Source organism: Cryptomeria japonica, chromosome 7, assembly GCF_030272615.1.
Source record: "Cryptomeria japonica chromosome 7, Sugi_1.0, whole genome shotgun sequence".
NCBI lineage: Eukaryota > Viridiplantae > Streptophyta > Pinopsida > Cupressales > Cupressaceae > Cryptomeria > Cryptomeria japonica.
This window is the reverse complement of record NC_081411.1, coordinates 570,740,404-570,764,295: the sequence shown is the minus strand read 5'-3', so window position 1 is coordinate 570,764,295 and position 23,892 is coordinate 570,740,404. Positions and strand designations below refer to the sequence as shown.

Here is a 23,892-nt window from a genome sequence, read left to right as displayed (position 1 = left end):
AGAGTGAATCGTTTTAAGCTTTATTTTTTAAAACCTAGTTATTACATGTATCTATTTATATAAACCCTAACTCTGATAATTGCCAACAATAAAATTTATGTCAATTTTAATCTCATTCTTCTAATTAGATAGTTGTTTCTATTTTTAAAAGTAAATCGCTAGGTAAGGCCAACACCCATATGACATCTCACAAAGTTTCACTTTAGCTAAAATAAAATCTCATAAATCATCTGAACAATTTTTTTTTGATAAGTTAATAGTTGGGTAGGGCCAACACCCATTATATTAAGATAACATTAAAAATAAAGATACAACAATATTTGGCTTGAAGCTGAAAATATATTCTCGGTAGCATTTCCAATGATCATTGATCACACTACGTGGTATGTCCAGTAGTGACAAAAATGATTGCACAAGTACTTTAAAAAAAAATTAACAACCCATAACCCAGTACCCACAATACAAAATTCAAAACAAAACGAAGCAATTGCACCATACTTCAGGACTACGAGACATTTCGAGCCCACCTTACCACTTCACGTTCCTCCTTCATTTTGTCCTGCCTGAATTTCTTGGCTTGTAAGATGAGCGGGAAGTCATGTCTGCAGTTAGCATGAGCTTCGCCTGCTACAATTTCCTCCACACCGCATCTGTCATCCTCAATCCATTCCTCTCCGCCCCTCAGCTGCAGTGCCCCTACAATCTCAACCGCATCTGCCTCATCATTTTCAGCTTCATCTAGCAACCCTTTAGTGGAAAGGTAGAACCAATGCCAATAGTCCTTCTCAAGTTCCTTGATTTTGGCTACATATAGGAGGAAATTGATATTTCATAGTATATCACTCCTTCGCCCCTACAACAACTGGGCATCTTGTGTTTGCACAATCAAAAATTTAGAAACCCCCCCAGTGTAATATTTCCGTGGGAGGGGAATGAGGAGGTTCTCATCCACATTGTTGATCATTGCATCAATGCTGCGCAAATATGCATGCTCAAACAACATTTGAGTGAGTTTTTTCGCCCACTCCTTGGAAACCCTCATATATAACACCATGACAAGAAAAAAGGCCAAAATGTCTGAACTGACCCTATGCCTGTGATATGCCATCAGAAACTCCAACCCCAACACTGTCTTGACCGCATGCATTATGCACAGGTGGTCATTCACCAAGACGCCCCCTAACCGTTTATTAGTGAACACCTACAAACGTTGTTTATTGTTTTATTGACCTGAGCATAATCGGCGTGTCCACTCCCACCTCCACATTTCCAACTCTAACATGTAATGCGGAAATACATTAATATCCCAATGCCCAATTTAAAGGCATTCCACTAGCTTCATCATAAATATCTCATTAAATGCATACTTACCATAAGTTGCCTTGTGCGGTATAAATTAATAGTATATATATATCTTCTTCTTTTTTTTTCTAATTTTTGATACAAGTTACAACGACAGAGTCAAATCTGAGATCAAGAATGTAAAACCAAGCAGAAGATCATTTCAAAAGAGTGAAGTGTGAATCACTCGAGTTAGTGTTTCCTAATGTTAACACATTGACAAGGAAATTGCCAAGACAAAACAAAATATCCTTCATATTATGATTCATCATTCATGTAACATCTGAAAGTACAAATGGAGACAATCTTAGCAACAATATAGTAGTCTATTCATTAACTAATTGAAAAAATACTAAGAGAAAGTGTACATTCTAATTTCTTTCACCATGAAACCACCCTAGACAAATAGACAAGATAAACCCCCATTTCTACTCTCCCCAAAGATAAGAAAATTTTAGAATCCTTCTTTACAGCCTTGGTATTCCTTTTATAATCATAAGGAATGCAACAAGCTACCAGTCGTTTACAAGAATGTGTAACATGTGTTGCATGTATAAGATGTCGTAAAACCGCCAAACTAGTATACATAAAAGCTTGGGTGTCGAGACACAAAAAGCTTCCATGAATGCCGACTACCTTATGAGCCATGCCACTATCGCACAATTGTGGTTATTGATGCAGAGAGTACTAGGATACAAGATTCTCATTGCATTTCCTAGTAGGGGAGAACTTTAACAGTTTTGATCAAGCAGGGATGCTTGACTCCAAAACTGCATCTCCAATGTCTTCACCCAACTTTCTCTTTGCATTCCACCCATTATAAGGGGGAAATGGCGATTGGCAAAGAGATCAAAATTATTTTCAATTGCAGTCGAAGTCTATAGTTGCATTGAAGCCTTTTAATAACCCTTTGGCTATCTTTGGTTGTTTTAATAACCCTTTGGCTACAAGGTAAGTCATTAATCAACTTTACTTCATGGCATCTACAAACCTTCAACCATATCTCCTTATGCCAGAATTTAGCTGTACCTTCTATGCACTTAATTTTAAAACCTCTGCAAGCAAGGCAACAACACTTCCTAAAAAATTATATCTAGAAATATGTCTATCTTCTACAATTTGAAATGTAGCATGCAAATTATATTACTTCTAGCTTCTACATTCTAAAAAGCAGCATGCGAATAATGACCCTATTTCTTTATTTGCAAAGTGGCAACAATTGACAATCAAGTATATACTTTGGATTATTCCACATATTGTATTAATCTGTGTGAGATGTACTTTTCTATCATTTCTTGATATAAAATATACCACAAGAAAGATTTCATTCTAACAGTCCTGATACTTGTACATGACTCATGTACCTCAACACAGATTAATATTGGTAGCTTCTCATTGAATATTAAATTTGTGCTATCCTTCATATTTTTCTTCCTCTGACATGCACAATGTTTTCTATGCAAAAGGATAATAGAGAATCCTCGATCAAGATTTCATACGTGTGAAAAAGTAGCTTTCTAAAAGATTTCATACGGATATGCATGACACTTATAGATAAGATGTGATGTGTTTGCTATATTAGTTTTTTTCTCCAATAAGTAATGGAAGAGTGGCCTTAATTATTCTACAATTTTTATGTGATTGAAAAACATTCGCCAATGTAATTATTATTTTTCCCCAAAAATAATGAAAGATTCGCCTTAATTTTTCTACATTTTTCATGCAATATGAAAAAAATGGCCAATGTAATTATTATTTTCTCCCCAAAAATAATGAAATATTTGCCTTAATTTTTCAAAAAAAATTAGGCAATAGAAAAAGATTCGCCAATAAAATTAATTTTTTTTTCTCAAAAAGAATGAAAAATTCACCTTAATTTTCATACAATTCTTACGCAACTGAGAAAAATTCGCCAACGAAATTTAATATTTTTTCCCTATTAAAAAAAAAATTCGCCAGAAAAAATAATATTTTCCCCCAAAATAATGAAAGATTTGCCAGGATTTTACACCTTTACCCAGGGGGGGGTTTCTTAAAGTTATCCCCGCCCCTTTCTATCTCTCTCCCTTTCTCTAAACCTTTCTCTCTATTACTTGTCTTTGCCATCTTTTTTCTCTCTTTCCCCCTCTATCTCCATCTCCATATATTTTTCTCCCATTCTCTATGTATATATCGTTATCTCCACCTCTCTCTCTTATTCACTCCATCTCTCTTTTATGATATCTCCATCTCTCCATTTCTCCCTCTCACTTCTTCTCGAGCTCTATCTTTTTTATACATATCTCTCTATCTCTCTCCCTATCCTTCTCTATCCATCGATATTTGCCTTATATATATATATATCCCCCCTCTCTCTATCTCTTTCTATCCATATCTTTCTCTACCTTTATCTCCTAATCTCTTTATCTCTCTCCCTATCGCCCTTTATCTTTCTGTATCCATCTCCATCTCTCTCTCCTCTACCTATCTCTCTCTCCCTTTCTCACCCTACCTCTCCATCTCTCCTCCCTCGTATTTCTCCCTATCTATCCCTACATCTCTATCTAATTATCTTTCTATCTCTCTCTACCACTATATATCCCCCTCTCTATATATCACTTCCTATCTCTATATTTATCTTTCTATCTCTCCTCTCTCCCTCTATTTATTTTTCTTTTCCATCTCTATCTATTCCTCTCTCCTCTCTCTTTATACCTCTCTAGGTTCTCTCCATCTTCCTGTCCTCCATCTCCATCTCCATCTCTATCTCTATCTCTATCTCTTTACCCCCTCCCTCGCGCCCCCCCCCCTCTCTCTCTCTCTCTTCCCCCTCTCTCTCGCGCTCTTCCTCTTTCTATTCCCACCTCTCCCTCTCTCTCCCTCTCACCCTATTGCAAACATAACATGAGCATGTTGGCAATGAAACTTGATTATCTTCTTGATTCAAAGGTTTTGTTTTAGTTACATGTACTACACAAATTTATGCAAAGAATAGACCAAAATTTCCCCTAATTGTCCTTCCACACCTCTTTGACATACCCATTACACACCAAAGTGAAATTGCTAGTCTTATTCAATCTGATAACTATCTTCCTCGTTGTCTCAACCATTTCCTCGCTAAATAGATCTCCAACTAAAATTACTGCTAAATTGCTTGTATACTTAACTTGAATATATATTTTTTGTTTGACCATAATATCGTTATCATTATCTAATAAAGTGCTCATTTGTTTACACTTGAATTGGCCTAATAAGGGAACTTGTACTCTTGAAAGAGAGGTTACAAGTTCACATCTTGTAAGGAAGTACGTATGCCTTGTTTTGTAGCATAATAGATGCTTCTGACATTAAATATGGGGTATAGTCCCAACTTACAATAAGTCATGTATAAATTCAAACACAAATTGTCTCATACCATAGAGTAAAAAGATCCATTTCAATTTCTGTTTTCATTTCCACTTAAACTAATTTGATATCATGTTCATGTATAACTTCAATCACAAATTGCCTCATTAGATCCATTTTCATTTTTACTTGAAACATTTATAGATTCATAACACAAATTACCTCATATGTTATGCATTTCCATTTCTATTTTCATTTGCCCCGACATCATTTCCATTTCCTTGTTCTGGGAAATGTCTTGTAATCTGACATCATATCCTTTTCCTTATTCTTCCAAAATCTCGGAAATGTCTTTCGGGTCAGGCAAGGTATAGGGGAAGAGTACCAATAGATAACATAGTTCCAATAACCGTCACCTTATTGTCATGTTGACCCCCCAATAGCTGTCATAGTGAAAACACCATTAATAAATTTGTTTTGTACCAATAGCTGATCATTTTTTGTAATTAATTGGCTCATTTGTGCACAACTATTGGAACATTTGGCCCATTTGTGTACCACTATTGGATCATTTGTGCACCACTATTGGGACATTTCTCAACAAGTACTAGTGATTTTGAGTTGACGGTTACTGGAACATCTTTAGTTAGGTATCAGGGGACACTTTGGAATGTGCACTTTTTGACCCTTGTGCGCATAACTGATTCGACAGCGTGCATCGTTACTACCCAGAAGCTAGATCAATAGCTATAAGCAGTTAAGTCGCATACGAAGACAACTAAAAAAAAAATCAAAATCCGATGTACCGTTTAGGATCTGTGGGTGTGCGAAGTTAGCTATGATGACTACTCTGGCTCTTCCCCTAATGACATCCTTGTTGAAGCGTACATGGCTCTAAACTTTCTTAGTTTTTAGAAAGTAAAAAGGTGAGGTCGCTCTCTCAATTTACCCGTTTCGTCCATGAGAGTTTCATCGACATTATATGAATCCGTTCACACACACTCGAATAAAATGGAGGAATAATGACGAAAGATTAACGTGGCTCAACAGCAAATGCATTTTTTAAGTTGCAATTGGTCTGTTCATGTAACAAATTCCAATTTGATTCGCCAGCGGTGAATGTTTTAAGTTATATCAAAACTTAGACATGAAAATCCTTTTCCATCGGCATGTATTCTATTATCCTGGTGCTATTATCACACATACTCTAACCTTAACGGGTTCCTTCCGCCATTCAATAAAATCTGTTTCTTTAATTTCAACAAATAGCAGACGGAGGCTTGTAACGACATTTTCCACTTCTCAGAAATATAGCTGTTCAATAAGGTACTAGGTAATTACTAATTTTCTTTTCTTAGTTTCATGATCATTTTAATGAATTCAAAATCCTGCAACGAAAAAACCATTGAAACTATTCTAGTCAGGCACTTGTTTTAAATAAGTTTGACTTTAGAAGCATTGGTGTCTGACTTGAGTGTGTTGGGGCAGAAATATATCTACATCCATGGAGAAAGCTGAAACAAATGACAATGAGCATACAGTGGGAAGGTGGTATTCCCTGCCAGATTTGCAAATCCGCGATCACAGGTTTTCTGTACCCCTAGATTACAAATCCCCTGGGGAAGCTTTGATAACTGTTTTTGCAAGGGAAGTTGTTGGTGGTATGTTTCTCTTTATTGTTCTTTTTAATTTTTCCATTGGTTTCAGATAACTGTTCTTAGTTTCAGTTGTGTATGTAGGCCATCAGTGTGAGTAGCTTTGAAGCAGTTGCTTAATGTCGGTATGTTTGATTGATTTGGTTTGAGGTTTTATCTTGTGGGCTACATGGTATATAGTTTGGTTCACTAGTAGTGTTCCCTTGCTATTGCCATTGTTAGGACAGTTCAGATTGGTGGGTTTTTAACATTGCGTAAATTGAAACCGAATTGTTTGACATATTGATTAGTTGTATTCACGGATGCCTGAACTGACATTTTTTTCTTCTATATATTGATTTTTGGGGTTTGAAAGTTTTTTCTAACCGCCTTGTATTCTTGGTGGTATTCTCTGCTTTGTGGACTGGATGGGAATATGGGTGTATGTAGATGTGGCTGTCTAATAATTGTAACGATCATCTCGGTAGTTAGTGTTGTACCGTTCAACAAAGAACCAAACTCCTAAGACAATGCCAGTCTAGCAATTTGCTTCCTTTCCACATATAACACAGTCAATGTTATACTTTTAGCTTTGAAAAGAATGCAATTAGTTATCTTTCTTATCTGTTGTTCTTTTTTCACTCAGCGGGAAAAGAAGACAAAACGCTGCCATATCTACTGTACTTGCAAGGAGGGCCAGGCTTTGAGAGTCCACGTCCGGAGCAATCAAGTGGATGGCTGAAGAAAGCTTGTGAAGAATACCGCGTGATTCTGTTAGATCAGGTACGGTAGAGAGATGTCTTGCTTCAAGATTTTTTGAATGGAAGTGTTTGGAGGGCTTGAAGCCGATGTCTATTTTAGGAATGACATGATTGTATTTCTGTGGTGGCAGCGGGGAACAGGCTTGTCAACACCTCTAACTGTGTCTTCACTTTCCCAGCTTTCTTCTGCAAAACAGCAGGCGCATTATCTGCAGCATTTTCGTGCAGATAACATAATAAATGATGCGGAGTATATGCGAGTCCGTATTGTACCAAATGAAGAACCTTGGACAGTTCTTGGACAGGTTAGAAATTGTTCGGTTCCAACTTTAAGTTTTTTTTTTGACATGTGTTGGCATAGTTACCAGGCTTGGAAATTTGTATTTATATAGGAAGGGAAAAAAATCCAAAATTATGGAATTGCCTACAAATTTTGGAAATACGATTCAGACAAAGGTATACATGTATATAAAAATAATTAACATGAACAAATGCTAAATTTACTTGACGGGCTCAACAGCAAGGGAAGTAGGCAGGATGTAGGTTTGCAGAAAAACTAATTTTTGCATTGGAAAAAAGAAAACTAATAAAAAAATGTTTGAATGGACTGATTGATTCATGTCTGAAAAAATTGTGTCCTTCAGGATCTGGTAACTTACTATAGGCCATTGCATTCCAAAAAAAAATACAGCCATTGAATCTGGCTAGAGTGCAGTTTTCTTAAATTGCAGCTTCAATTGAATTAGTTGATAACCACTGGCCTTCGGAAAAAAGAGCATCAATCAAAAGACTCCTCAGTTGCTAAGCAACTTTTTCCAGTGTTGCTGAACTGTGAATCAAATCGATTGTTTCTAAACTATGAAGCAACTTTGTAAACATTGCATCCAATTTTGAGAGAACTTATTTTTTGATTTTGGGACTTGAATTGTTGTACAAGTTTCTTTTAGGTGTTGCGTGGAAAAAGAAAAAGCAGGCTTTCTCCTTAAAAAACCAAATTACGAGAGGTTTTGAGAAAATCTAAATACCCAACAAAATAAAGAAGTGTTAGGCTGTGTTTACATTACTAATAGGTGTGATACAAGGGAGGCTTGTAAGGGAATTACCTGCACCAAGAGTTTTGTAAATTCAGAGCACACTTTGGGGTGAAGTCCCTGGGTTTATGTGTTAGCACTTCTATTCTCTTCAGTACTTGAATCGCTTTGAGGTACTTTTTTGCTTTGTGGTATTGCCAATTTATATGCAATCATAGAAGAAATTAGTACTCATGGAAATTGGTCATCAAAGAGATTAATACACATGGTGAAAAATCCTACAAAAATACAATATGTTTTTTGCTTTGTGGTTATTGCCAATTTATATGCAATCATAGAATAAATTAGTACTCATGGAAATTGGTCATCAAAGAGATTAATACACATGGTTAAAAATCCTACAAAAATACAATATCTAATTTAAAGGCTACCGTGGAAGCTCAAATTACATAACAATGTAAAATATGCTTGAGAAAAACATTTGGGAAGAAAATGAGAAAATTCATGTATAGAGTATTTTCAATCAAGTATGTTGAATCATATAGTGTATAAAGAACTTTTTTTAGATAAAATTTTCAATATAGGGCAATAAAAGTTTGTAGAGCACAGTCTTACTATTGAGAGGGGGGAGTGACTCAGTAGTAGATGCAATATTTTAACTTAGTGACATTCACTTTAATGCTTAACTTGTGTGCAACTAGGGCTTTTTGAACGCCAAACTGAAATCTGAAAGAGAATGTAACTAGAACATAAAATCAAAGCAATCACACAAGAAACAATGCACAATATAAAGGCTGCGCTTGTTCTCGAACATGAAGATACAGTTGAAAGTGAGGCTAAAGATACATCTATAGTTGAGCAAAGGCAGTCCTGGTTCATTGATTCACTTTGGAGTAGCAGTACATATAACCCATTTGAGGTGGTGCATCAAGCTATGGTACAACTGTTCGTGCTTCATTTGGTTGTGGCTGCTTACGATCATGTAACACATTCTACCTTGTTGAAAAAGGGCAGCTACTTTGGAGTACTAGTTAATGGTTTCATTTGAAAAAGTTTCCATTGTTAGTTAGTCTAGGATAGGTTAGTTTCCCTTTCCAATAAGTGCAGTTGCACAAAGATTGAGTCGTGTTTTGTATTAGTTAGTTACATCTCCCTTTTTGTCTTTTGTGTCTTTTGTTGCTTGACTTTGTAGCCCAATGGATGGATGAAGGCACTTAGAGTTCTGGATTCTACCCCCTTCAATTATTTCAAAGAATGATCAAAAGAAGTTCCCCAGTCAGAGCCAACTATTATCCTCAATTTCAGCTCGCTCAAATTGTGGGATAACCCCTATGAAATTTGTCTGTTTCATAGCCCACTCCCTCTAAGCACGCATGTCAAGGCGCTTGTCAAACCCCCTCGTGTAGTCAAACTCTCAAGAAATCATCTTGATTTGTGTCTCAATTTGTCAATCTAAAAAATTGACAAATTGTCTTTTTAGGAGTTAGTTTTTATTTTTTTGGTGTAATTCAGGTTTATAAACCCGAATTGCACCAAAGTCACCCTTCTTGGTGTAAATCGGGCGGGTTTATAAACCCGAATTACACCAATGTCACCCTTCTTGGTGTAAATCGGCTTTATAAACCTGAATTGCACCAAAGTCACCCTTCTTGGTGTAATTCGGATTTATAACCCCAAATTACATCAAAGTAACCCCTATTTGCAATTTTTGGTCTTTTTTGTCCAACTCTGAAAATTCTTCAAATCAATATTGCACTCCACTCCAGATGCCAGATTCCACACACTGCGACCAGATGACTTTGAAATACAAGCTACCTTACAACAATATGAAGATTTCCTAAAGAAAAATGGAGATGATGATGTTCAAAATGGAGATCCAAACACTTGGTCATTTTTATGCATTTCTAGTTTTGCGTCCTTTTGTAATTCCAATTGATACTTCAGGTGTTATTTTGTATATATAGTTTTGCATGTAGGATTGCACAAGTTCTAAGTCAAATTAAACTTTACTTTTGACTTAGTCATAGTTAGTTGAGTTTTTTCCTAATTGTACTCATTGCCCCTCTCCTATATATATGAGGGTGCTCATTGTAATTTTCATCTTTAATTTTATGCAACGAAACTTTGCCGAAGTGAAGAGCAAAATGAAACTTTGAGTTCATATTGTTATTTTTGCAAATTTGATCACATAAGAAAACATCTTTGACATTTAGACTGTGTTGAATTCATTGTGGTTTATGGTGAGAATGTTCTTACGTCATACTTATTGTAGAATCTTGTTTTGATTGAGCAAAAAGCATTGTGGAGAAAGTATTGTTAAAGAGTAGAACAAATCTTGTTTTATAAACTTTGTGTTACATTTCAGCATTTGTAAGGTAGAATTGGTATGTAGATAACCATTTAAAAATTTTGAGCTTTACTTTGTTGTCTTAATTAAAAGTTGATAAAATTGTAAGTTGATGTCAAGACAAAGACCTTGTCCTTTGTCTTGTTATCTTAAAAAGTTCATTTTGGGTTACAGAAGTTGTTGGTTAAAGGTCGATAGGATTATAGTGTTTTTTGAGACTTTGAGCTCAAGGGCTATTTTCTCATCCCGAGGAAGCAACATAGGACTTTGTGCTTTCATGGAAACTTTGCTTCTTGTTATTTGTATATTTCATTAGTACGCTTTTGAGTTATTTCACAGTAACTTAGAAAGTTGTTTAAATCATTGCTGCTCTTAATTGTAACTTCTTTTTTGTAAAAAGAGAAAAGAATAACATCTATTTTGAAAAAGAGAGGATAAGATGATGTACTGCCCAAATTTAGATTAGGATTCATAGTTAGAGTTTTGTTCTAAGTAGAGAAGAGTAGTAAGCAAAGGGGGAGCCTTCCTTTATAATTAGGAGAGATTTAATCTCACGTACTATGGCTGAAACCGCAATTAAAAAAGTTATACGCCCAATAGAAAATTAATTGGAACACTACCTAGAGCTCACTACTCAAAATACAATGACCTAGAAGGCTCCAAACCTCAGGGAATGTTCACTACCTTACAATAATTTTTTCACTACAAGATGGATTACATGAACTGCAAAGATATCATCTACTAATGCCTGATGATAGTTTTGGTTAAGCTCATTTGTCTTCCTTGCAACAATATTTTCTCAATACACCATACCAAAGGATAAATTCGCTTATGCACACATACACCACTCTCTAATAATGCAGACACTACATTGACACGATACATAAATCAACCACTAGACCAATACAATGCCATAGACGACATAGCATGGACCTAAATCAAATATCCAAACATGCATCACCACTGGAAATCTCTCCAAGATCAACTACAACATGCTACACCACTAGAAATATTGCATAACATGAAGAATATCACCGGATCAACAAAATCACCAATACACATGCACAAGGATCAATTCAAACCAACAAAACAAATAGAACACAATTAGTAAAAACCAACAAGCACATTAGAACCATCCGCAATAGTTGCACCAACACTACTTAATCAAATATTCATCGATTAACACACTAACACTCAAGAACACATAACAGTAGCAATTCAGACTAGAAAGATAACTTGCGGAGCACCAAATCATGAACCATCTTAAATGAAGATTCACATGAACATCCAAAACTCTCTCCAAATTCCACAACCAAATATGTAATCACTGTGCTAGCACAATAGATCAAATACAAGACTCTGCCAACTACAAAACAAAATGACCAAACCTTAAACCGAATCAAATGATATGATCAAGTGAACTTTCGAATCATTGAAACCAATAAAGAATGAAGTAGAGATACTAGAAATACTTCATTATTGAACCACAAATCCTCATAAGCAAACCAAATCAATTCTCTACAATCACCAGAACACCAAACATAGGAATATGCTGGCATCAATGACAACAACATATCCTAGCAGCTTCAATATGCAACACATCCTGCATTCAATGGATTTGTGCCCATATCCATTGCAAACATAGAAATATCCATTGAAAGATCTAAAATTTATGTTTATATTCATTCTACTTCTACATTCACTAGCCTTGTGTCCAAACTTGTTGCAATAATGACAATTTTTATTGAAAGAATATCACCTTTTTTCTGATTTCTACACTCATTTTCTTTGTGCCCTACTTTATTACATGAAAAACAGTTTCCTTTAAAAGATAAATATCTGGAAAAGAACGGAGGAGGTCTCCAGTTCATCATAGACTTCTTAGAATTTCGGTTAGACGTGAAATTCTTCTTATCTTTGGTAGAATTATTCATCTCTTTCTTGAGTTTTCCATTTTCTTCATTGGTCTTTAAGAATTCACCACTCTTCATTATTTTCAAACTACAAGATAGATCCATATCTCTTTTCCACATTTCAGATTTAAGCCATTACTAATCCAATCTTTAACATCTTTGAGTTCCCTTTTTAGATTCATCACTTATTCTAATTTTAAATATTCTCTATTCTTCTCATCGGGCTTTGTTTCACATTCACCAATAACCTTCTTTCCTCTGTCCAATAAAACCCTTAACTGAGAAATTTTCTAAACTTCCTTCTTGTATTTGTGTCTGCACTCATCCAAATCAGCTAATGTCGATTTTAGTTGTGAACTTCCCCAGTTTACAAAATTTTCACCCAATAGAATTGTGGCAAGATTTCAAGTAGCCCCCAAGGAAACACATGTTCAGACAGTTAAAATAATCTTCAAATACTTGAAAGGGACTTTGGACTATGGCTTGTGGTATCCAAGGAGTAAAGATTTCACCCTAAGAGCATATGCAAATGCTGATTGGGCAGGCAGCGTGTATGACAAGAAAAGTACTAGTGGCAATGCCTTATTTCTAGGCAATAGTCTTGTTTCATGGTTGAGTAAGAAACAAGCCTCTATCTCCCTATCTACTGCTGAAGTTGAGTACATAGCAGCAGCCTCATGTTGTACTCAAATACTTTGGATGCATCAAACTTCAAAAGATCTCAAAGTAATATGATCACCCAATATCTATATTGTGCGATAACACAAGTGCCATCAACATTTCCAAAAACCCAATGATGCACTCAAGGACAAAACACATTCCCATCAAATATCATTTCTTGCGAGAACAAGTTGCTAAACAACAAGTGAAGGTGAAATATGTGCTCACCAAAGAACAAATAGCAGATATTTTTACAAAACCTCTACAAAGAGAAACCTTTGAGTTTCTTAGACAAAGATTGGGAGTACTACCCTATCCTTCTAAGGATTAAGGGGGAGTTCTTTCTTCATACCCTTTGCCATTGATGTCAAAAGGGGAGAAGATTAGAAAGGGGGAGATTGGAGCAAGAAGAAGCATTGAACTGAGGGGGAGCAATTATTTACAGGTTAAGGTTGCCATCATTGACAAAGGGGGAGATTGTTGAAGATTTGTCATTGATGTCATGGAGAGGCTACCATCAAAGAAGACAGCCTACCATCAAAGAAGACAGCCATCCATATTCCAATGCTGGTTCAAAACAGCCATCGACTATAGGGAGCAGTGAATGAATTAAGTTAACCAATAATACATATTCTAAGGAGCAGTAATACTGTTTTGATATTGAAGAGCAGTAATAATACGTATTCTAAGGAGTAGTAATATTGTTTTGATTAAAAATTGAATTGTCTAAAGGCTGCGACTCTATTCTTAGCAATGATTATAGTATCTCATCGATACTAGTCAATGTGTCATATGAAAAAGGCAGTGTTACAAGTAGTGTGTTTATATGTGTTACAAACAATAGACATATATCGACAAAGTAAATAAGGAATTAGTTTGCTATTTAAACAAATGTGTTAATAATACAAACAAATGGCTAGCGAATATGTTAGGAAGCCACGATGCTATGCCTTAACTAAAAGGTGCAATTTAATATGGAGAGGGCATAATCAATTCTTATTACTAATTGGTGGTTGGGTATGAATTGATTTATCCAAACAATGTGGCTTGTATGTTTCATTTGGGTATGTCTCTTCATGCAGAGACAAGTATATAGATATATATACGTATTTGAAATTTAGTTTCATTTTGTGGGTGTGAATATAGAGAAAAAGGATACGTGTTAAGAGGAAACTCTTTTCTTTGATTTATATCAGATAGAGAATTAAGTAAGAAATGGAGGCAGATTTATGAACAGACTTGTAGCCTACATGAAGGCAAATTTATGATCAGAATTGTAGCATACAAAGAGGCAGATTTATGATCAGAACTGTAGCATACTTGAAGGCAGATTGGAGTGGAAAATATAGCAGATTGATAAAGAATTGAATGAGAGGTTGGTGCCTGTTGTGACGTTTTCACACATCGCCCCATTGCAAATGGGGACCCATGTTTTTTTTGCCTTTTAGGGTTTGTTTTTTTGGTCTTTTAGGGTTTTGTTAGTTAGCCTTTGCATTTTTGAGTGTTGTCGGGGAGATCAATAGGATAGCAAGTCCGGCTTGAGTGAAGCCCTAATCCTGAAATTTGGCTAAGTCTGAAAGTCTTGATCCTGAAAATTTGGCTAAGTCTGAAAGTCCTGATCCTGAAATTTGGCTAAGTCTGGAATGTCCTGATCCTGAATTTGACTAAGTCTGGAAACTGAAAAACCTCAAAAAACTAGATTTTGCAATATAACTCCTGGAGGTCTGAAACCACTCTCAAACATCCTGAAAGTATATATGGAATATAACTTAAACTTATACTTAAATGTTATATTCCATAAAAATTATCCTGATAGAGAGTTTGAAAAGTCAAATTTCGCTCCTCTCCTTCACTGAGGATCCAGAGCGAATTTCGCTCCTGTCCCTCTCCAAGGGTCCAAGGCGAATCGCTCATGTCCCTCACCAAGGGTCCAGAGCGAAAAAGCTTAGTGGAGTCATTCCTGACCTTGTTTGGACAAATTGAGACATCAAAGGCATGATGGAGGACAAAATGAACGTGATAGAGCATCCAGACTTGATTAAGGACGATGAAATGATGGAGTATTTGTCTAGAAAGGTAAATTCGCTCCTGTCCCTCACCAAGGGACCAGAGCGATTTTATTCATATACACATTTTTAGACCTTGTTTGGACTCGAACATGGCGTGTAAAGAGATGATATTTTCCTCAGCGAAGGAAATTTGAAGTGAAAAGTAAAAAGATTTGGCCCTGAGAGCAAAAATCGCTCCTGTCCCTCACTGAAGGACCGGAGCTTGAATTCCAATTTCGCATTATCCTTGCAAGATTTAAGTGGTTTCGCGATTTGAGGAGGTCAAGGGAAGTATGTTTTGCCCGTTGAATATAACTTAAGTACGCCACAATGAAGAAAATCGGCCTAAGTAACAAGTTCGCCCTTGTCCCTCTCCAAGGGACCAAGGTGACTGGCTAGGGCGCTCCTGTCCCTCTCCAAGGGACCAGAGCGATTTTCCCTCAAGACAAGATTCGAGCAAGAGAAAAACAAGTTTTACGTTTGAGGTGGGTGAAGGAAGACGCAATCGATCCGTTGAAGATAATTTTCGAAGCTAGCAAAGAACGAATTGGCTTGTAATTGCAAAAGTGCTCCCGTCCCTCACTGAAGGACCGGAGCTTGAATTTCAAATTCGCACTGTTCTTGCAGGATCAAGACAATTTTATGATTTGAAGAGACCAAGGAAAACATGATTTATCCATTGAATATAATTTGGAAGGCTAACAAAGGACGGATAAGATTGGATTTGCAAAATAGCTCCTGTCCCTCACCAAGGGACCAGGGCGAAAATGCTTTAAAGTGCACTCATTTCAAAGATCGAATAAATTGAACTCGAAATTCTAAGTAAAAATGCCATCTTGGACGTCAAAAATGAGGTCTTGGACGTAAAAAACAAGAAGTGTGAGGTCTAGAATGAGATCGCTCTTGTCCCTCACCAAGGGACCAGAGCGATCTTGTTAATAGCCATTATTTTTCATGATTGGGTGCCAAATATCCTTCAAATTACATTAAATGCCAGATTCGATAAAACCTTGAAATATTTTTGGCATTTAATAAAAGCGCATGGTATTTAATAATTAATTTTGAGCCTAAAAAAATCGAATTTTTTAATTATAAAGGCATTTAAAATTAATTATTATTATTTTAAAAAAATAAAATAAAATTGGAGCGCTTGGGGTATTATTTAATGTTTTTATCAAGTCGGCCTCTTCTTTTATTAATTTTTATTTATCTTTTGGCCTATTTTTCCAAGTCGGCCCATGGAAATAAAATGGTGAGCGCTCTATATATTTGAGGCATGTTGTTTCACAATTCAAATCATTCAATCATCCTTTCAAGTGCGAAATTGGAGAGCAATTTGAGGAGCGAAATCCAGAAGCTAAGGAAGGCGAAATTCATATTGAAGACTATTGAAGAGGCATATTTCTTGCTAGATTGGAGGATAAATTCCAGATGTTTTGAAGGTGTTGAAGGCTAGAGGTGGTGGAGTTGATGCTTGTGAAGACTAAAGGGGGCGCATTTTTGCTAAAGGGAGAGCTTTGATCTACATTTTGCCTAGCGAATTCTCCTATTTTTGCATCATTTTTTAGAATTAATTCCCAAGTGAAGGTATGGCGTAATCACCTTGGCACCATTTTTGAAGATTTAAATTTTGCTTTGAAAATCCTAAATTAGGAAATGATAACTCAAGATTTATCATGAAGTTTCCTAAATTGGAATCTTGAATTTTCCTTTCTACACTTCAAGATATATTTCTAATTTTGAAATGTTGTGTAGGTACCAAGGGCGACCTCCTCTAGCCTAGCATCGACAAGGACAGCCTTCTTTGGACTAACGTCATCAAGGGCGACCTCTTCCAATCCAGCATTCCAAGGCGAGGTACAACAATCATCCTGCAAATCAAGGACACAAGAAGTTAGAGCAAAGGGTTCGTTGAAGAAGCAGATAGTACCAGATGAATTAATTAAAGCTAGCTTCTCAACAACATCAAATTGAATATCTACCAAGCTACAAGTGTCAGACGAGGTGGCATCCTAGTCATCACTCCTCCAGTCGGATTGGTCCACCTCAACAATGTCCAGGTTCAATGTACCTAATTCATAGAAGGTGGCACAAACTCCGATGTACCTACCTCGGCTATCCATTGGTGGAATTTTCTGGAGAGGACATGTGTCCAAGCAATACAATTTTATCATTGGTCAAGCATTAAATGTTATGTAATGGTTGTAACAAACCCTAATTAGGGTTTTCATTGTTGAATCTTGGCCGTTGATCTCAAATTGATCTAAGCCATCGAATTGTATTGAGGGCACTATATAAGCCCTGGCATTTCATTTTGTAAAGGCAATTAGAAATAGGGAGAATATAGTTAGAAATAGAATAGAAATAGTTGGAAGCAATTAGAGTAGAGTAGAGAGAGAAGGCAAAGATTGTTGCCAAGATGTTGTTGTAAAAGACTTGTAACTTCATTGAAGAAATGGTGAAATTTATGGGTCGATTCGACAATTTGCATGGTCTTTATACTTATCATATTTGATTTCATGTTATTAGATGAGTGGAAGAAATATGCTTGATTGATGGTGAAATTCGCATATCCATACTACTAGCAGTTTGTTGATTGCAGACTTGCCTTGTGTAGTCAACTGGAATCGTTCAGCTTAAGCTTAACTTCAATTGTCGCTTCTTCATTGATATGCATCAACCTGATGATGTCTATGCCTGCAGTGATGATTTGAACATCATAAAGCTTCCCTTCGAAGATCGCACTAGCCTTGTGGAGATGGTCCTGCAATGTCAAAACAAGACCTAGTTAGAGTTTCATCAAAGATCAATCATTGCTCCTACATTCTTAGTATTAGGATTAGATCCTCTCTTCGCCCTCATCTTTTTTCCATTTTTCAAATCTAAGGCAGTAAGATCCTGTGTTCCAGCAATATTCAAAGGCAAATCAGAAGTTCAATCATCAAATCTAAGTCCCCTTGTGATTCCAGCAAATCACATCATACCACAAAGAACTTATCCACACGTAGAGACCCTACATACAAGAACCTTGAAGTCATCCTGATTGATCCTTTTTCGCGATATCTTCAGCAATCAGAGGCTTTATTCAAGAGAGGATAAGGTACCCTTGGGTATTTTATTCTGTGTTTGATAGTGTACAAAATACACGTCAACAGTGCCTCTAGTGAGTTGGTGCTCACAAAGTGAATGAGGGGTTGGTGCCTCTGACAATTGTAATCATCCTATATATACATATATATAATAATATATTTAAAGCTATTGTATCAGCTATGTATATTTGTGTTATTTGGTTTTATACTGTTGAAATTGAATTCTGAAATAAGGCGTGTTATACTAATTCACCCCCCCTCTCAGTATAACTGTGGGACCAACAGGTTGCTTGTTCAATGTATATATAGCCGAAGCGCAACATAATCATCCAATGGGGTACAATGGCATAAAGCATAAAATAAATATCCATACATTCTTATACATAAATCACTGAAATTGAACATCAGTTAATAAATATAACATTTAACTACTACATAAATAATACTCATCTCAAAGAACTGAAATAGTCAAGCAATAAGCACAAGCATAAGCTATGCATCCCTTGATACATAGCTGGAAAACAATGCCAAGGCCCAAAACCTCAAGGCTACAAATAGGAGGGGCACTACAAAATATCTTGAATCATAATTATCGGCAATTTATTTCCAATATGTTCTTCTTTGGTTTACATAAATGCTAAATTGCAGCTTCTTTTACTGTTTTTTGAAATTTATTTTTCAAAGTTTATTTTTAATTTAACTTTTTAATAGCCATCCCTTGCTATCCCCAAAATTTGGAAAGCTTTTGTCATCCAAGAAGCTGCATCCCAAGACTTGGTCATTTGCTTTCCTCTTCTATGAAATCTTTTCTGAAAATTGTTCCTATGAGATTCTGTCACTCAACTACTAAAGTTTTTTTTTGATTGTTAAACTACAGCTTTAATGGGGCTGCACCTTGATATAAATCAAAATCTACAACCCCAACTTACTATGCCATAAACCTTCCTGCTTCTATCCCTATGTCATTATACTTTGTCTATTCCCATGGCACTTCACCTAGACTAACCAACCCTAAACTAATCTCTAGTCATATATACTATCTTCAGTGCATACCTGAACATCCCATACTATTATCATATCTAAATATCTGCACATAATTACAGACAAAAAACTCAAATAAGAACCTGCCATCACAAACCTCTGATGTTGATTATAGGCTAACATGAGCTTGCTTTGCACCCACCTTTGCAAGGCACTTAGGGCCACATGCACTGTGATCCTCCAACGCTGTTACAGTAGGAGCCATCGCCATAGAAGGACCAACCTCAGTAGAGCCTCCACTCTCATCATCACTCACAAGGCCTTTAGACACAAGATACCTCTGCAGCCACCCAACACCACCTTTCGTAGACAAGCTCACCATCTTTGTAAAAAACAATGCATTTCTTGCGATCACCATTCTCTTTTGTGCCACCCTTGCTTCATCTTTCAGAACCAGAATGGGAAATTTCTTGACCTCCTTGCCACGACAATGGACCACATAATAGTCCATTGGCAGCGGAATCATTTTCCTATCGCCAACATTCTCCAGTACATCGTCTAGCTCCCCTAAGTACCATTTCTTCACTAGCTTTCTGCACAAAGCATTCACCGTATCCTTCTCTTTGCCTGCATCTAAGAGACTCGCCAAAAACAAATCAGAAATATTTGTATTCACCCAGTAGCAATGCTCAGGCTTTAGGAAGTCTTCTCCCAGTATCTTCTGCACCACATGTAATACCATGCCATGCCCAACATAAAAACACTTGTTTGAGCCTCTTTTCAGAATTGTCGCCCAGGAAAGTCATTTGTCTCTTTTTGCAGTAGAGCTTTACAGGTGTATTTGTTGATGTGTTTTTTAGACACCTCTAACACAGATTAAAATACCAAAAGTATTCTATCCTCTCTTGATCAAAATCTTCTTGGATGCTGAATTATATGATCAACCAAGATGACTCCAAGGTTTCTATAGTTAGGTCTTGACGTGTAGATAGCTCATTTGGTTGATGTATTTGCTGCTCCTCCAAGGAGTCTTACGTATATGTTCTCTAGGAAATAAACTTCTTGATTCCAAGGAATATTTTGGTCTTTTGAATGATATGCAATGTTGCTCTCTCGCTAACTATTACTAAGAGAAAATTGATAATAAAATTGCAAAAGGTTGAAAGGTTTGAGGTATACTAAACTAATCCTAAGAATGCAAGGACAAAGGACAACTTTGATGAAACTCAATTAGTCTTTGCTTCGACATACAAAGAACAACTTCACAAAGGCTGGTGCAATCTCCAAAGGGAATTAAATGATTTTCACATTACTATCAACAAACATAGACAACATCATTTGAATGCATATCAACGATTGAATAGTAATTGAAATTAAGTTTTTATGAAAATTTAGTTGACCAGACAAAGCACTTAACAATCAGCTAAGCATAAGTAGTATGAATATAAGGGTTTGACCATAAATCATGCACAACGTTCTATCATTCAACTAAGATACTTAAAGCAATTTTGAAGTTTTGAATTGAGAAGATGAATAACCATGCAAACTCTCCAAGGATAGAATATAAGATCACCACACTTCAATGTCTTTATATTAATCCAACAGCAGAATAGCAACAATTTTTCAAGTCTGTCTCATAAGTTACAAATAAAAAATGGCAGCTTATATAGAAGCTTCAAATAAAAATAGAGGGCCAAGATTGCCCTAAAATGGACGGTCAAGATTGAGACAACTAAACCCTAATTAGGGTTGTAACCAGCCAACTAATTTCTAAAATCAGCCAATAGGAAATGAACATCTTTTGGCACAAAATAATATGAAAAGAGAACAAATGGCGAAATTCATGCCAATCGCCAACTAAGATTGTAACAAACTTTCTTCTAGAAGATCATTCTCTTTGTCTCTCTCCTTGATGGCAAATACAATGAACCTGGACATAACTGCATTGAACTCCTCCATAGACAAGCTAGGCATGTTGTCAAGCTTGAATTCGATGACCTCCAATGAATTAGTACAAGTGGCAAAGACCTTTTTCCATTCTACTTCTTGTTTTCGAAATCCTTCCATGAAGACCATGAATGAACACACACCAGTCAAGACAGCAGCTGAGAAGCCTGTAGCTGGGAAGAAAATAGATTTCACTTTGCTATGTAAGTCATCAACACTAAAACCTTCTTCATCAAGCATGTCTTGTACAAACATCTCCCTGATTGACACAATGAACTGATCTTGAATCCTTTTGAGTGTTTCCTCTGTTGTTTGTAATTAGGGCTGGCGGATTCCAATTGCCTTGGGCAACATTGGAATCCGCCACCCCCCCTTTATAGGGCCAGGCCCAATACCTCTCGGCCCTCACCTAAAGAGACTTCCACGCTTCACTCAACTCACACGCCTCCTTGATAGGGTCGGCTCCATCAATTAAAAGGAAATTAATAATTAATTGTTTAATGGTAAAGGAGGCCGACATGTTTGAGAAGCTATATGTCTCCTATAAATGCAGCGCATACTTCTCATTATCACAACCAAGTTTTTAAGCTGATGAAATTATATTCTGTGAAGAGCGAATTGATACAAAGGCATTTGGAATAGCAAACTCCTCTACAGTGAACTTCATTAAGTTGTAGAAGATCCAAATTGGAGAGCGAACTAAACCAAACAGTAGTAGATCCCAAACAGTAGGTAGCGAACTCCACAAGAGGCAGCAGACCGAGAGGGAGAAGATCCAAATTGGAGAGCGAACTAAACCAAACAGTAGCAGATCCCAAACAGTAGACAGCGAACTCCACAAGAGGCAGCAGACCATCTCCAAAACATAGAAGACTTCTTTAATGAACTGTGATTAGATGAGGAGGACTGCAAACTGATTGAAGAGTATTTCATCTCTTTCACATAGTGACTGCAACTCCAGATAAGTGTGTAATGTTCAGTTGAATTCTAAATCATAAATCAGATCTGAGGATCCTTTGGCTGGGTTTTTCCTCCTAGGAGGTTTTCCCAGGGTAACTGTGCATTGTCTTTAGCATTTCATTTCCCTTATTATGCTTAAAAGTATAGAAAACAATAAATTAATTAACCTAATTCTAAATTTCTGAGTTTTATTCAATCTGAAAGTACTAAAAATAACATCCTCCATCCTAACATAGTCATCTTTTGCCTTCTCAAAGAGTTTCTTTCCTTGTCATCAAGACACAATACCATTGATTAAAATCATATATTGCCTTTGCTTCCATGACTTCTCCATCTATTAGTACTTGCTTGGGAACTTCTTTCAATACTTGCAAACGCAATATGGTCTTGTCTTGAATGCTTTGAAACTCTTCCCATAGCTCTAGGATGTTTTGAATTTGGCATAGGAATGTCGTGACCTTGCCATATGTTTGCATGAACTCCTTGATGAATGTGCTTGCTTGTATGAAGGCATCCTCAATCCATGCTTTGGTAGCTTGTGCTATCACTCTTGTTTCTTCTACTCCTTCAATTGCTTCCCTGTAAAGTATTTGAGGTGGGACAAATGTCTCATCCTCCTGCTGAAATGGCAAGCGTTGTATATAATCTATCAATTGCTTATTCTCCTCCTTCAATTGCTTCCTCTTTTCAGTCTCTATCCTCAATTGTTCTTCCATATTAGAGACTGAACCTCTAAGCTCTTCAACTGCTTGAACTTGAGTGATAGGACCAATATCAACTTCCCTTATGCCATAGTCTTCCGCTGTAATATGATCTCTTGGTTTGTCAATCTTGGGAGTAGCCACTTGTATCATTCACTATCCTAGAATACTTTTTAGGTTTCTTCTTTTCTTTATTTTGTTTTACCCTTGCTAGCAAAGTATCCAAATCTTTTACCTCATCAATCACTGTTACGGTCTTCTTCATTCTCTCTCTCAACCATTCGGGCACTTGGCTGATTTGCTCATCATCTTCTTCTAATTCAGATTGCTGCTGATTTCCTTCAGGGGCTATAAATAGATTTTTATGAGGTTCTTGGCTTTGATCATCAATGTTCATGCCTTGCACCTTTCCAATTGTATTAACTTGCTGATCATGTGTATGCTCTTCATTACGAGGTGGTGGATTGACTTCCCCATCATTTTGCTGATCGGTTTCATTGGACTTTTTGATGCTCCTTGTATCTTGTAAATTTTGAATGACTCCTTCCCCTTCTTGTGATGTGTGCCTTTCTTTTGAAGCTGCATTCATATCTACGAAGAGATTCTCTTCTCTCATGGAAGGGATGCTAGTAGTGGATTGAGTGCTTGCTGATTTATGTTTCTTTTGCTGGTCTGGGTCATCATGCATTACTTTCCTTTTCTTTCCTTGAGTTTGTGAATTTCTCAGGAATATCCCTCTTTATACTATAATTCCCTTCCTCTTGTGTGTTTGCTTCATTTTCCATGCTTTCATCCTCAGATTCTTCTGAATTTTCATATTTGGAAGATGATGATTCTTCATTCTCCATTCAATCGTAAGTCAAAGAAATGCGCTTCTCCCTTAACTTGTCAACTTGATGAAGTTTCCACTTTTTAGATGATGATTCTTCATTCTCCATTCAATTGTAAGTCAAAGAAATGCGCTTCTCCCTTAACTTGTCAACTTGATGAAGTATCCACTTTTTAGGTAATGTCCCCACTTTGGAATAGAATTTAATAATAAATAATAATAAATAATAATAATATTAAAATAGAAAAGAACAAAAATAAAATTAAAATTAAAATATAAAATAATATAATTAAATATAATCAAATATAATTAAAATTTAATTAAGT

The 23,892-nt window shown here is 36.3% G+C and overlaps 1 protein-coding gene across 2 annotated transcripts in view; it reads left to right on the top strand.

Annotated features, from left to right (window-relative positions):
• The first annotated feature begins 5,675 nt into the window (after nt 1–5,675).
• The window catches only part of LOC131073092 (uncharacterized), a 120,166-nt gene continuing 101,949 nt past the window's right edge, over nt 5,676–23,892 (top strand). The window contains exons 1-4 of one of the 2 annotated variants that reach the window (XM_058009455.2): nt 5,676–5,991; nt 6,154–6,326; nt 6,946–7,082; nt 7,192–7,365. In XM_058009455.2, the coding sequence (XP_057865438.2) occupies nt 5,813–5,991; nt 6,154–6,326; nt 6,946–7,082; nt 7,192–7,365 (663 nt within the window). In that variant the 5' untranslated portion in view covers nt 5,676–5,812. Of the gene's footprint in view, nt 5,999–6,153; nt 6,327–6,945; nt 7,083–7,191; nt 7,366–23,892 lie in introns of both variants that reach the window. The other variant, XM_058009456.2, reaches the window with a different exon arrangement.